At 37.1% G+C, this 14,897-nt stretch overlaps 2 protein-coding genes across 3 annotated transcripts; both read left to right on the forward strand.

Moving 5' to 3' along the window:
• The first annotated feature begins 492 nt into the window (after nt 1-492).
• Nucleotides 493-8,865, forward strand: LOC135617328 (serine/arginine-rich splicing factor RSZ21A-like). Of its 2 annotated transcripts, XR_010488676.1 has the most exons (8): nt 493-629; nt 2,350-2,458; nt 3,338-3,426; nt 6,036-6,261; nt 7,606-7,707; nt 7,796-7,897; nt 8,009-8,238; nt 8,449-8,865. XR_010488676.1 is itself a non-coding variant. In XM_065117423.1 (7 exons), exons 2-7 carry the CDS (start codon nt 2,370-2,372, stop codon nt 8,049-8,051), a joined length of 651 nt encoding a protein of 216 aa, XP_064973495.1. In that variant the 5' UTR covers nt 493-629; nt 2,350-2,369; the 3' UTR covers nt 8,052-8,364. The 2 variants fall into 2 exon arrangements, 1 of the variants encoding a protein (XP_064973495.1); XM_065117423.1 differs by lacking the exon at nt 8,449-8,865 and having other exon boundaries at nt 8,009-8,364.
• Nucleotides 8,866-10,626: 1,761 nt separating this feature from the next.
• LOC103973735 (uncharacterized) lies at nt 10,627-14,679 on the forward strand. Its single transcript, XM_065117424.1, has 6 exons — nt 10,627-10,953; nt 11,284-11,406; nt 12,669-12,848; nt 12,937-13,018; nt 14,201-14,265; nt 14,364-14,679. Exons 1-6 carry the CDS (start codon nt 10,663-10,665, stop codon nt 14,661-14,663), a joined length of 1,041 nt encoding a protein of 346 aa, XP_064973496.1. The 5' UTR covers nt 10,627-10,662; the 3' UTR covers nt 14,664-14,679.
• Nucleotides 14,680-14,897: the final 218 nt, after the last annotated feature.

Below are 14,897 nucleotides of genomic sequence, written 5' to 3' on the forward strand. Positions count from 1 at the left end.
TGTATATGAGTATATTTCTCTAAAAAGAAGAAAAGTCATGATGTTTCGTGAAAAAAAAAAGAAAAAAAAAATTATTTAAGTTCACCAAATATAAAATATATGGATATATTATAAATAATTTTTTCTAAAATGAAAGTCAATAAGGTGACGGATGACAACGGAGAAAACAATTTGAGATTTTCTTTTCTTTCATCCTTATGATAATTTTTTTTTTAAAAAGAAATCTATTGAGAGTTCGATTTCCTTTTCTTTTTTATTGCAATCCATCGATCCAGAATGGAATGCATAACTAAGTTTGTGATGTTTCCATCATGCCAAACCCGTTTTCATTCTCTTTCTGTGCTCACACTTATGTTTGTGTTGGATCTCAATTAAACCCTAACCTTTACCCCAATTCAAATGCTGAATGGCTCGTCCGGAAGCCCATTCCTCACCTGACCCGACTCATGAACCATTTCGGATCCTACTAGAATCCGATCCGTTAAGTGCTGACATCAACATACCCGATTCGTCTATATATATATAGTTATCCCTCGATCCCTCGCTCCCGTTTTATCGCTCGGCCGCCGCCCAGTAAACCCTAACTCCTGGGCCCTCCCTGCGATAGATTCTGCCTGCAACCCGTCGAGGTAATCCGAGTGCTCTTTCCATCTCTTTCCCTACTCGCCTTTGTTTTTTCTTCCACCGCGTTCTCTTGGCATGGATTTGGAAGGCGTAGCGTTACTGTTGCCGTCTTTCCGTTCGTTTTGGTTTTTTTCTACCTGTTATCGTGGTTATGTTGTTGTTTCTTTCGAACTGTGGTGTTGGGATTCCTCGTCCAGATGAAGTAGGGAAAAAAGAGAAAGGGTGTCAGGAAAGGGATTTCTTGATGGGGTTATGGGTGTTTATTGCTGCATACTTTTGTTCTTATTTGTTGATTATATTGTGATTTAGTCTTCATGCGATAAGTGGGATCTTTCATGTAATGTAAAGAAGATATTTTGGCGGGTTTTTTTATTGTTGTTTGAAGCGTTTGTTTGAATCTCCAAAAAGTTGAACACTACAAATTATGACTATTTTTTATGAATGAATCGTTGGAAAGCAAGGGCTGAACATTGAGCTGTATATCTTGTTGCAAGACTTCAACTTTGTTTGCCGCTGTTCATCACGGGCCTATTTTATTCTCCTGATTTCTGCTTGAAAAAATGTACAGTTGTGAATCGTTTAAACACCCCTAGACTGTTTTGACATCTTTGAATTATAGGACATGCTTCATTTGTGTTAGAATAAAAAATTGAAGTGTTTACACTGCTAAGAGAATATTGATTGGGCAAATTATAACAGAATATGTTCTTGGAGGCACATGCGTTCTCCAATTTAAGATACTATCACTAGATCTTTTGAGGATGCAGGATGTATGTCCTTTCTTATGCTTTTAAGGTATTGATACCTGAAGTGGTTTCACTTTTAGAGGTATAGTGTCAAACAGGTGGTAAGCAGATATGGTCTATACTTCTGCTCGGTGCTTATTGATGTTTAATTGTTTTGTTGGGATAGCTTATCTTAGGTTTTACAAGGATTATGTTAGTTGATGAATACTTTAGTAAATGATTGCTGAGTTCTACTGGGATTAATATTCTGGATATTTGTAAGTTTTAATAAAACTAACAAGCTTTAATGTATAACTTGTGTTTATTCTAACAAAATCCCCTTGATTAACTATCCTCCAACAACCATGGAAGAGATGTTGATGTCTTGCTATTGTTATTTTTTAACAACGTTTGACAGAAAAACACTGCCTTTTAGTTAAAATTCTTGAATATAAATGAGGATTTGGCTAGACATGCTTCATTTGATTTGTGTATGTGTTTAACATCATAACACTTTACATTAAAGATTACCTACCCTTCTATTTTCCTTTGTTCTTTCAGAATCTCCATGTTCATTTTATTGCCTGTGAGTCTTGTTTTCTGTCTCTCTTTCCCTGTCCTCATTCTCTAGTTCCATGTGTTTGTCTTCCTTATTTGTTTGGTATTTTGTACATAAACTAAAAGTAGCATTTACATATTTCAAACTTTATTTTAAAAATCAGGTTCAGGTACATATCTTGATTTAGTTTTGTATGGGGTTATCACTCTTTTTAAATTCCTTTTAACAATTTTATCACATTTTATCTCATCCAACCATTATTGTCTGTGTTATCAAAACATTTTATTACAATTTCTTTCATATATCACTGTGTTATTGACCTATAAATGAAAAACTGGTCATTCTTTAGAATCTGTAATTTTCTCTTTTTTTATTCCTTAACTTGTTAATCGCCTAGCTACTTTTTATCTTATACATCCTCTTCTATTTTTTTTGGATTAGGTGAACAATTATTTCACGAAATGTCTCGAGTTTATGTTGGGAACTTGGATTCACGAGTGACTGAAAGAGATCTAGAAGATGAATTTCGAGCATTTGGTGTACTTCGAAGGTAGACTATCCGATGAGATGTATAGTGTTCTTGTATGTCAGTAATTTTTTGTAAGTTATATCTTAACTTTTATAGCCTGGTGTCTGTGATCTCTGATTGTTTAATTGTTCTTATAAATATACTTTTATTGGTACCTCTTTTAACAAAATAATTGCTTTTCTGAACTTGAGTCACTTGTATGTCTTGTTATCTCCTTGTTGTTTAGACATCAATTTTTTTTAAATTTCATTTTTGATTTCTTGAGAATCTATGTATTGACCGGCTTCAGGGTAGATAGTGAGAGGTTCATTGTTTCTCTATATGCAATCTCATATTAGGAAAGACAATCAGCACTAGTTTATGTATGAAACCAAAAATTTGTGAGCAAACAATGCAAGAAAATGAAACAAACAGGACACTGACTAATCAGAATCAATTGTACCTGTCATGATTTTGCTGTTAATGAACTGATGCCAGTTCAACCCGTTCAAAAAAAAAATTCTGAAGGTTGATATTTACAATTGAAGATTGATTCCAGTTGTCGACAGACTTTTCATGCTCTATGCACTTAATGTATATTGTGTATTAAAAGATGTCTGTTGCATATATCTGAGTTCTTTTTTTTACTACGATTGTAGTTCATTTATGTAGTTCAGTACTTTGTCTCAACTTTAATTTTTTGATCTCCTTTTGTAATTTAAAATGAATGCTTGCACTTCTTTTATCCTAGTCTCATGGACAATGTGGATAATCTTTATAAATTGTGCTGTCGAGCTTATGAAAAGATGTGAAGCCTATATTTTTCAATGATGAATGCATGACCTTTTATCATTGTGTTTTGCTTGGTCCAAAATGTGGCATGATATGATATTCTGAACTACATTATTTGAGCATGTGCAGTGTTTGGGTTGCTCGAAGGCCTCCTGGTTATGGATTTGTTGAATTTGATGACCGGCGAGATGCCTTAGATGCCATTCGAGATTTAGATGGTACAGATGTTTGTGCAATTTTTAATTATTGTATGTAGTTATGCATTTATTGCTTCTTGAATGAAAATAGATTGATATTTTTAAATTGCATAGAGATGATTTATACCATGAATTTTGGGTTGGTTTATTTTGTTCTTTTGTATTTTACATAATGAGGGTTTGATTTAAATTTTTTCAGGTCTAAGATATCTGACCCTATAGGTAAGCATGTTAGATTATATTAGGCCGTTGTATCGACGGGTTATAGTTAGCCTTGTATAGTCTGTGAGATGTCAATGAAAGGTGGTCATCTATAGTATTTGAAACACCTGAATATCAAATCTTCTCCATCTTTAGCTTATGTCTTTTTTCCTCAACAATTTAGTGGATCTACATCCTCAGGCCGGGAAACAAAGTGTTAGAAGTCTTACTATGTTTATGAAAATGTACCTTCACTAGCACATCTAAAGAAAACCTTGGGTGGCATTATGTTCAGCATTGAAATGGAATTGGAATCAAAATGAAAATCAAAATCTACTTCTTTTGAAATCAGATTATTAAATTCTTTGGCATCCTTGGTTTGCGTGCTTTGAGAGTGGAATAAAAAATAATTAGGTCCTTTGGCTTGTTTGATTTATTATTTCACAATCAACATCAAGATAAAATTGATTACGATAACTAATATAATGTATTACTGAAAGAATTTCACTTATGGGCAAATTTTTTACTCGTTATAAATTTCTATTAATTTAATTTTATAAAAATGTTATTTTAATCCATATTATTTTATATCTTTTCATATATTATATTATTTATAATATTATATGTTTTTAATTGTTAGTTTATTTATTTATAATATTTAAATTTAGTATATCTGTTCTTGTTTTTATTTTAGTATTTATAACAGTTTACATATCTTGATAATTATGTTACTTTTTACTATATTATTTTTGATTTGTAATAGTTTGAACATATTCAATTCTTGGAGAGGATGCAAGAGATAGGGAGGCTTAGTATCTCTAGGAGTTACTGCATATTTCTTATAGGCAGATCCATCAATGGTTTCAGAATGACCTCCACAGTGACAAAGACCTTAGGTGAGAGAGCTTGCACCAGTTCGGAGGTTTGCTTCCTAAGAATTTAGTGGTTGATGTATGAATTGCCTAGGAGCCTGGTGAAAGAGTCGGTCGTGTCACTAAGAGATAGGGTTGCACCAAGGAGAGGTTTGCAACCACATATGGAATTTAGTGGTTGATGGAGAAGACAGCAGGGTAGCAGTGGATGCCCATTGAAAGAGAACCACTGTAGCTAGTCCACTAACTAGAGAAGAATAAGTGAGAAGCAGGTAAGCAGCTGAATCTGCACTTATAAAATATGGAGGCAAGAAAGAATAGAGAAGTAGAAAGTCATTGCTAATGTGTGCTATCACTTGGAAATAAGACTGGTGGTTTGTTCCTGAGATTCTAGACCTCCAGTGTTGGTGGCGGCTTCTTCCCGCCACTGCATTAGCAAACAACAATGACCTGTCATGGTAGCCTGTTGGTTTTTGCCTAGTGACATGTGGTTGGCCATATGACAGCACGTAGACAATGCTGGGTTTGGGTTCATATTAAGTGCTGCATTTTTTCCCCCTTCACTCACCTTGGTTTTTGTAGTTGTAGCATCGACCTTGTTAATCATTCCAGGTTTAATGCCAATCAGTCGTTAGACCTCAGCATAGTGATGGGCAAGACATTCGCTGTCCCTATTTCATTGTCATAGGTTTATAATGACCAGGATCCTTTCTACCCTAGTTGCTTTTTTTAACTGTTATTCATTCTACCTTTAATGTTCTCAAATGCAGCTTTCAGGGCAAGAGACGAGAGGTGATGTAGGGATATAGTTTTACATGTTCTTTTAATGTTGTGTATGGATAATTGATACATATATCTGGAAGACATTACTAACATGAGAGTGCATATGATCGAAGTGGTACCGGAGTTTACTTCGGATAAGGGCTAGTTAGAACCATTTTTAGCTCTTGTTTTTGAAATTTGATCTTGTAACAGTCTTTTAGATGATCTAACGATTGACTGTTAGAACCATTCATGTGGTTCTTAATAACCACATGAATCGTGCATATCTTTTATAAGTATGCATAATCCATTTTTGTTATTTATTTTTGTTGCTATGGGCTAGTCTTTTTTCAGCTACATTTTTTCACTCACTTGAAAAAATATTTATGAGATAATGGTTTAAGCATCTAGCTTTGAGCTGTCACCATGTTTGCTTTGTCTTAATAATCACATGGATGGTGAACATCTTCTAGAGTTAGGCAGAATCCCTTATTTTTATGTATTTTCATCAATATGATCTTTTCCAGCTCTTTTTTTCAGCCACTTGAAAATTTTCTTAGGAGATAAAATGGTTTTATCATCTAGTATTTGAACTTTAGTTGTTTTGTATTTTTGAAATTTAAGGAGCAAGAACAATTTTCTGAATTTTTGAATATATCTTCATCTTTCCTTTTTAGAGAGTTATCTTACATTCTTTTTTGCCACAACTACAAGTCTTATTTTACCTAGGTTCTAACTATATCTTGATTCTTTGTCATTCTTTGTAATAAAATTCTTTTTTGGCCTTTATCATAGGGAAGCACGGGTGGCGTGTGGAGCTTTCTCATAATTCCAAGGGTGGCGGTGGTGGTCGTGGTGGATATGGACGAGGTGGTGGGGACATGAATTGTTACGAATGTGGTGAACCTGGTCACTTTGCCCGAGAGTGTAGATTGCGGATTGGTCCAGGTGGCATGGGTAGTGGAAGGCGTCGAAGCCCTAGCCCACCTCGCTATCGGCGGAGCCCTAGCTATGGTCGTGGGTATGATTTTGCCTAATATTAATTAATTATTATCCTCTTCGCAACTTTTCCTTGGTTTAAGGGGGATGGATAAGGACTGTCTAGGGCACCCTAACTATCAGGCATAATTTTGTTTGGGTATAATCTCTCTCTCTCTCTCTCTCTCTCTCTATATATATATATATATATATATATATATATATATATTGCATACTACTAACTAAATATGTATTTACCACATAGCTAACTTTTATATCTTTTAGCTAACTTTTATATCTTTTAACTTCATTTTGAATAGTGATTTAAAAAGTGCTAGGCGTCAAAAGATGCAAAGGTCCAAAACCGCACAAGGCGCTAGGCGCTCGCTCGAGTGAAGCGAGGTGCTAAAATATAAAAATATATAATATAATTAATAAATATAATTATTTAAATAAAAAAATATGGTATTAAATTAAAAAATCTTATAGAATCATAATATCATATTAACAAAAAATCTCAAAATTTAAAACAATAATAATAATTTCAAATAAATAAAAATTAGTAGTATTAAAATCAAAATAATATATTATTAATCTAATAAATAAAAAAATATTATTACTAGTATATAGTTAACAGTATACTATTAATATACTATTAACAGTATATTATCGAGTCGATGTGAGAAGAGGGAGTAAGAGTAACAGTAGAGGCAGCGAGAGCGGGAGCGATGATAGTGGTGAGCAGCGACAGCAGTAGCGAGGGCACAGTGTAAGAGTAAGTCTGAGGCTACTGACTGAGAGAAGCAGTAGTGGTAGCAGCGAGTAGCGGCAGCAGGAGCGACGATAGTGGCAGCAATAGCAACGGCGACGAGCAGTGACAGCAACGGCAAGCAGCGACAACGAAGAGAGACAATGGCAGTAGAGAGGAAATGTCAGCGGTAGAATCACAAGCAGGGTTAGGATTGGGGAAGTCACGAGAGGGATGCTGGGAGGCTGATATCGGTGCTTTAGTTGGTTCGATTGAACCAACTAAAGCATCGGATACTGAACCAGATGTAAAACACTAGTTCGGTCGCCTGGTTTAATTCGGGCGCTCGCCCGAAGCGCCTGACGCTTAGTCTCGGGCGAATGCCCAGGCAGTGCCTCTTTGAAGCGAGGCGCCGAGACATGAAGCGAGGTGCTCGGGCCTCGCCTCGCCTCGCCTCGCCTGAGCGCCTATTGAAATCACTGATTTTGAATCTTTATTGTGTTGAAAGAAGTCATGGACTATGTATGTGTATTTATGTATTAATTATATATATATTGCATACTACTTAAAATATGTATTTACCACATAGCTAACTTTTATATCTTTTAACTTCATTTTGAATCTTTATTGTGTTGACAGAAGTCGCAGTCCACGAGGGAGAAGATCCCCTCTTCGTCGCAGCTATTCATCTCGTAGTCGATCACCTGCACCTCGCCGTCAAGATTCTCCTTACAGTAACAGGTAGAGCAACATTTTGGTTTCTAGTTAAAATTAGGCTATTGTCATAAGTTCTCTATGGACTTGTGTCATTGACCATCATTGATTTCAGGAGTCCCGACAGGGATCGACGCCATAGTTATTCACCTCGCCTTGGCAAGAACTGCAGCCGTTCACCAGCATATCGTCGTCAAGACTCTCCTTATGCCAATGGGTGGGCAACAGTTTGTAGTTATTTCATTGGATTTTTGTCACTTATCCTGTGTGCACTACAATGCTATATTATGTAAGTTACAACAGTGTTGATCTCAAAGAGATATTGCAGGGATGGGCGGAGGAGCCGGAGCAGGAGTAGGAGCAGGAGCTAGAGTACACCATGTGTCTGATAAATCCAACAGAAATTATCTATTTCAATATGACCTTGACTGGTTAGACCGTAGATTCGATGTCCTACGATAATTAGTTGGCTTAAAGTGGTTAAATGTGGACTCTGGAGCTTTGGATTCTTCACCTTTTGGTTGGAGCACTCTCCTCAGCTTGCTGGCATTTGGAGAGGTTATTTTTCTAGTTCATTTTCATGTTTTTGTCTCTATTTTAAATCTTGAAAATCATACTTGGTTGTGGTAGTAGATCAATCAATGCTTTAATACAGTCAGATTAATGTTTTTTTATGGCCTTTAACATAGGCATGTCCCTTTTTTTCTTTGTTTGAGTTGTGATTCTAGAACAATAACACTCATGGGATGTCTCTCCTCACTGCCTCAGGCTCTCTGCTTTCTCTTCACTGTCTGTATTTGTGCTAAGTGGCAAGAGCAGCACCCATGACATCTCTCTCACTGTCTGTTTCTGCTAAGTGGCACGGGCAGCACCCATGGGATCTCTTTCAGTGCCTCAGGTTTCTGCTTTTGTCTTCTCATGATCTATTTCTACTAAGTAGCACAGCATCTCCGTGGGATCTCCCTCACTTGGATTTTCTGCTTTTGTGCTTCTCACCATCAATCTCTCACCAAGATCAGAAACTTTGCTGTGGCACTGTTGGCCTGCCTAATGCAATGACTCTTTTGTGATGCACCGGACACTAATGTCTTTCTATTAGCTTTGTTAACATGGAGCAATGGCTGGAGCCCCCACAAGTTTCAGGTGCTGCATTTTACCATGATAATAAACTGATGCTTATGTTTATAGTTTCTAGTGCTGAACTTATGGGAAGCATAATTTGTGTGCTCTGCTGCTTTTTGTGCATGGTTTTCACCTATGGTATGGATGCATTGGACTTTTCATAGATTTCTTTTATTTAATTCACTTGAAGATACGAACTCTTGTGGAGATTTTAGATTATTCTCCAAATCAATTATTGTTGTTTTCTGGCATTGCCAAATCTGGCTGTCGTGAATCGTTGTTACCCTATTGTCTTTATTTGCATTACTGTTTTCATGACAATAACTGTACAATGGTTTCTTGTGGTTGTGTAATATAAATCTGATTGTTACATCAGAAGCGGGTAGTGTAATGACAATATTGTTCCTTTGTAGGAATGTCATCGCATGTTGCTTAATGTACTTCTTGCAATGTAACTAAGTGCATGTCCAAATATACACTTTGCAACATAATATGTTAACAGGTTATTCATATAACAATTTAGATACTTTTGTGCTCGAAAATATCCATATGGGAGCGTCATGTTTCAAGTTAGGTTTGCATGCACATGATGAGGCTGCAGGCTTTGCGTTGTCCATTGAAATGGTAGTCTTCATCGTCGCTAGAGATTGTATGTTAAAATTTTGAAGATGGTAAAGCATTTCAATGGTTTTAGGCCTCAGTGCAGTGTGTTTCACGCTGATACGAATCTCAGGCATTTAATTAAGCACGCTGCTGATCAAAATAAAATATTCACATACAATATAAGAGTTACATGAGGACTAATTGGGACTATTTAATCATTGGTTAGAACAATAATGTGCAAAATTATTTGATTAATTTAGGGTTCATCCAACATCGTTAATAATCCGAAAAATAACAGCTATTAAGAATAAGTAATTGTTCTGGGCACCTCTAGTAATATTTATGATGTGAAATTTAAGAAGATTATGACATTTTATCAACATCTGTTTAGAGCCCACCACAAGGTTGTTCCTGTCACCGCGAGTCAAAAATACAGAAGTCTAACTTGAGTTACTTGGGCTAAAATCACCTTCATTTCGGGAGGGGATTTTTTTATTGCACTAGAATTCGGTAAGCGTACCTGGACGATTCATTTGGAGTTCTGTCTTTCCCCTAGAACACATAAGGTATTTGTTACCTCCCAAATTTGAGGGTTGTCCTCCCAAAATAGAAATTTTTTGACCACTTTCTCACCCTACTCCTGCTGGGTAAGTTTACGACGCGTGTTCGGACCCCTTCTTTCTCTCAGCTGCTGCCTCTCTCCGTCCTTTCTCGCTTCCGTTCTTTTTGCAACGGACGCAGACGGCCCCGTCGCCGGATCCATATCGCCGTTATCCTCGCCCCTTTGGCTGCCGCCGCCTCCTCCGCTCACATCTCGGTCTCTCTTTCTTCATCGTCGAACGGTGTTTGGCCTCTGTCGCCGTTAATTTGGTTTCATCTCTTTTATCCACGGGAGTCACTGAGAGTTATACTTTCTCAAATATATCCCTCCCTCGTTCGATTTGAACGATGGATGATTTGCTTTAATTGTCGCAACTATCTCTGATCATCATGTACGGAACCACAAAATTAGGTCACTAGTTTCACGACTGTTTCGCGTCGAGTATGGATCCGAGAGGCCTAATTATATACTCGAATTCGACCCAATGTGAGCTTAGTCGGGTCGAATCAAAAGATAACTGGACTCGACTTCGACGCAATGTGAGCTTAGTCGGGTCGAATCAAAAGATAACCGGACTCGAATTCCACCCAATCGTTATAAGTATGGGAGGAGACCATTTTGCGAGAGAGAGAGAGAGAGAGAGAGAGAGAGAGGCGATGGCGGGGTTGTTGGCGTGGGCGGCGGACGTGGTGGGAGGGGGCGGGCCGAGCGACGGCGGCGGCGAGGGGGAGGGGCGGCTTCCGGTGATGTTCACAGAGGAGCAGCAAAGGTACGCGGTGGAGCTCGACGGGAAGGCGGCAGCGCTGAGGCGGTCGATCCAGGATCTGCGGCTGAGAATCCCGCCTGCTCACATCTCGCAGCGTCTTCCTGACCTCCACGCCCACTCCCTCGCTTCCAACGCCGCCCTCGCCCTCCAATTGAACGCCCACTCCACAACCCGAGAACAGGTAGCCTCTCTTATTCTGCTCATCAAAGATTTATAGATCGATTGCGCACCTACGATCTATTATTCTTAGGGTATTTCCTAGAAAGGGATCGACTTTATATAGATCTTGGGGTATATGGAAGTATATGGAATCAGATCTTACGATAATATTACTGCTTCATCATTGTTTTGTGTCTTCGTTCTTATTTTGGCTTCTTGAGCTGCTGATTGTACTGCTTGTTGCTACAGTTGATGTGCTGGATCTAAAATTTGCCAAATGTGTTATTGATTTGTTCCTTTTCATTGTTTGCTTTTCGATTACATATTAATACGACATTGTATGCTTCTGTAGGCACAACTGAGGGAGGTGACCCTCCAAGAAGAAAATGTTGCGTATGAAAAGGCTATATCAAATTGCGAAAAGAAAATTCAGGAAAAGTTGCAGGAGAGCAGCCTACTTCAGAGTAAATTAGAGGTTGGGACTTATAAACTTTAAATTATAGTTCTTATTCTTATGGAGTAACATATCACTTATCAAGATTCAAACTTTATATGCGTAACAGTTCTTCAAGTAGCAACGGTAAGATAATTAACTAGAGTATGTTCCTCTAATGTGTTTAGTGTTCCTTGCCTCTATTCCTCCAAGTGTTTGCTTGTTGGCCAGACTATCCATTGTCTTTTTTATCTTTTATATTGCATTCTTTAATTTATTCTTAAGAGAATAGACAAAGTTGAGTCAGGAAGCAAGACGGGTGGAGCCATCCATTTTGGAAACCCTTACATGTATCAACTGCAGATACAAGTCATTAGTTTTGCTTGACTTACTATTATTTCAGAGTGGAAAAGCCTAGTTTTTCTGTTTGAAGTGCATATTAATATGATTGTACTATTACTTCGACCTAGTTTTTCCTTATTATTAATTCAACATTGTATGATTTGTTCCTTTTCATTGTATGCTCTTCATTGACTACTATATTTTGAAAATTAGGATTTTGTGGTATGTTCTATGTGATAAGTATATTTTGATGAACTTTACAAAATCTAAACTGATAAATTGTAGACTAATTCTGTGGTGTTTCAACTCCAGCATGGATAATTCTAAGTTCTAAGTTCTAAGACTGAAATGAGTTCTTTGTGTAGACCAATGCACCAGTAGACATTGGCATTAATACAATCCACTCCATCACCATATGCCCACCCATAATTGCCACCAAGGGCAGTGGGTCAAGCAAGTTGGAAGCCTAAAGCAATTGGGAAAAGCTTTCTTACTATGAAGTGCAAGGCATTTGGAATATGCAGGAAGTTTGCCGTCAACCTGCAAAATTAATTATGGGAACCGAGAGAAGTTAGCCTATTTTTCTCGGTTAGCTGTTGCAGTTAAAAGTATTTCTACTGTTTTCCAATTAGTTTCTTCTGTGATCTATTTCATGCTCAATATAGCAAGTCATCTGGATCCATCTCCCAAATCTGCATTGTGAGTAGAATAATTTGTGGAATAATGTTTGCTTAATAACTATAAATATAGCTAATGCTTTTGTATTACTAAAGCATGTTTGTAGAACCATCTTATGCGGAGATTACAATCATTAGTTACTTTCAAGTTTCTCCATTTTCTCATCAACATATGTGCATGTGTCCAATTCCTGAACATCCATATTATTTTAATGGTACTTTCTAGACAGTGTCACGTCATAATGCTAAAATTGCTCTTTTGCTTTGACTAATTATTTATAACAGGAAATGGACCTAGAAGAGCAGAATTTGAAAGCTGAGCTGGAAAAAGCACTAGTTGCAAAGGAAACTAGTGCAGATGAAACTTCATCAACTGATTCCATTAGGGCAGAAAATTCTCAATTTGAGATGGAATCATCAAAAGGTTTCAAGCTAGAGGATTTAGAGGAGAAGAAACTAGAATTGGTCAGTTCCAACATTATTATGCTTTAATCAATTTTAACTGACATGGTCATGGTCATAAGATGATTGTTGTTATTCTTTTGTTTGCTAGTGTCCAATGGAAGAGACGATACAGAGATTGGAGAGCGAGTGGTCATCAGTTCAACAAGAGTCCTTCAAGAAGCCTACTTCAGGTACTTTCAATCACTTGTTTCCTCCACAATGTTCTGTGATGTTTACTTTTTTTTTTTTAACCCTTAGTGACATGCACAATAGCACATTTTTGTAAAGCACCGTCAACAATATATATGATGGAACAGTGTGTTGAGATAATTTGCCATCATCAGAGAAAATTACCTTGAAGTATGTAATTTCTTGCTTAGGAAAAGACATTTCTAGGCTGATGTGGAATATATCCTATTTGTAGTTATTAGTTGAGCTGATCTAGGGAGTAGGATAAGATAGCTGCAATAAGATGTTTTTAAGGGACAGATACATGCACAAGACAAATTTCAGATGATATTCTACGCATTAGCAACCATTGGTTTTCTGCTCTGGTCGCATTATCCAGGATCAATGGTTTCTTATTGTACCAACTAAAATTTAGATATTTCTTTCACATGGTTGGTTGTTTAAGGCTCTTCTGTCTTTATATATCTTTTTCATATTCTCTCCATGTGCATCACAGGGTTATCTATTTCATGCTTCTGTGAAGTTGAGTATGAAACACAACTAGCTCATATGATATTCAACCAAATCCGATGTTTTTATAAATGATTACTATTCTGATTTGGTTTTTAACAGCAATAGTCTAGTATGGAGTTTCCCCAGTGGCAGCATGGAGCTCCAATCAAGACATCAAGATGAAAATGGCTTATAAAAAGAGTTATTTTTGCAAGGCAAGGAAGAGAAATGAGGGAAAGGATGTTTTGAATTAACACGAAAAGAAGAACAATGAACATAATACAGAACCTCCTTAAATACAGTCTTCCAGTAAACAAATTGGTTAGAGGTTTGTCTAGCCAATCACAACTGGGAGTGCTTGGTTGATATAGTTGAACCAAATTAGTTTTGCTGTCTTGGAAGTTACTGCTTATAGTAAGTGCTACGTTCTAGCGTGGTTTCTTGAAGAATCTCCCCAACATTAGATATTCCACCAAGGGCCTGATGTTGGTCTTTTCGCCCTTAAGGCACATAAGAGACATAAGGGGATTCTAAGTGCGAACATGGGTGCTTCAATTAGGGGAAAAACATATAACCATAGCCTTTTCAGCAAATTGCACCGATGGTGTAGGTGCCACCAACTTTTGCATATGTACATGGTCCTATTGCAAATAGAATACTACACAATGCTTACATGTTTCTTTTTCATGTAGCTCAAAGAGAGAAGCTGCTGGAGAAGCAACTCCACAGCATAATTGAACAGTTGACATCAAAGCAAGTTAAGTATCACTTCAATTTCTAGCAACATTTATAATGTGATCATATTTTTGTGTGAGCAAGCTAATTTAGCTCGTACTTACTCTCCTTACATTGTAGGTACAAGCAGAAGGACTCATAACCGAGATACAAACTAAAGAGAAAGAATTAGAGAGATTGAACTCACTACGAAGGAAGCTTGATAGTAGCAACACAGATTTAAATACCACAAGAAACCGATTTGGGAAGAGCTTCGCAGGATCTGGCCCTCTTGTAGAATATGCAATTGAAGCCCATCGAAGACCTCATCATACAGGCAGCAGAACAGAGAGCCAGCAGAATCTCATGCTTCTAAGATCAGCTTTCATTTTGTACATATTGGCCCTTCATGTCATCGTCTTTATAAAGATTTCTTCATGAATCACACTTTAGTTGATTTTTTGGCTTTTGGCGTATTGAACTTATTTGAGGTGAATGGGTGCCTGGATCATATCTAGTCTAAATTCTCATGTAATGATGCCATTTAAGTAATGGACAAACCATTTTGATGATAAAATTTGTCCATTTTGGTGTCAAAGCTTCAAATTAACCTACTCTGTTATGACGATTATCCCCTCAGAATTCCTATCTTTATCTTCTAAATTTAGTGATGAA

Source organism: Musa acuminata, chromosome BXJ2-7 (assembly GCF_036884655.1).
Source record: "Musa acuminata AAA Group cultivar baxijiao chromosome BXJ2-7, Cavendish_Baxijiao_AAA, whole genome shotgun sequence".
NCBI lineage: Eukaryota > Viridiplantae > Streptophyta > Magnoliopsida > Zingiberales > Musaceae > Musa > Musa acuminata.

Coding starts and splice junctions, on each gene's coding strand:
- LOC135617328 (XM_065117423.1), top strand. CDS start 2,370: ATGTCTCGAGTTTATGTTGGGAACTTGGATTCACGAGTGACTGAAAGA. Junction 3,427..6,035: donor TGCCATTCGAGATTTAGATG/GTACAGATGTTT, acceptor CCTTTATCATAG/GGAAGCACGGGTGGCGTGTG. Junction 7,898..8,008: donor GACTCTCCTTATGCCAATGG/GTGGGCAACAGT, acceptor GAGATATTGCAG/GGATGGGCGGAGGAGCCGGA.
- LOC103973735 (XM_065117424.1), top strand. CDS start 10,663: ATGGCGGGGTTGTTGGCGTGGGCGGCGGACGTGGTGGGAGGGGGCGGG. Junction 12,849..12,936: donor AGGAGAAGAAACTAGAATTG/GTCAGTTCCAAC, acceptor TTTGTTTGCTAG/TGTCCAATGGAAGAGACGAT. Junction 14,266..14,363: donor AACAGTTGACATCAAAGCAA/GTTAAGTATCAC, acceptor CTTACATTGTAG/GTACAAGCAGAAGGACTCAT.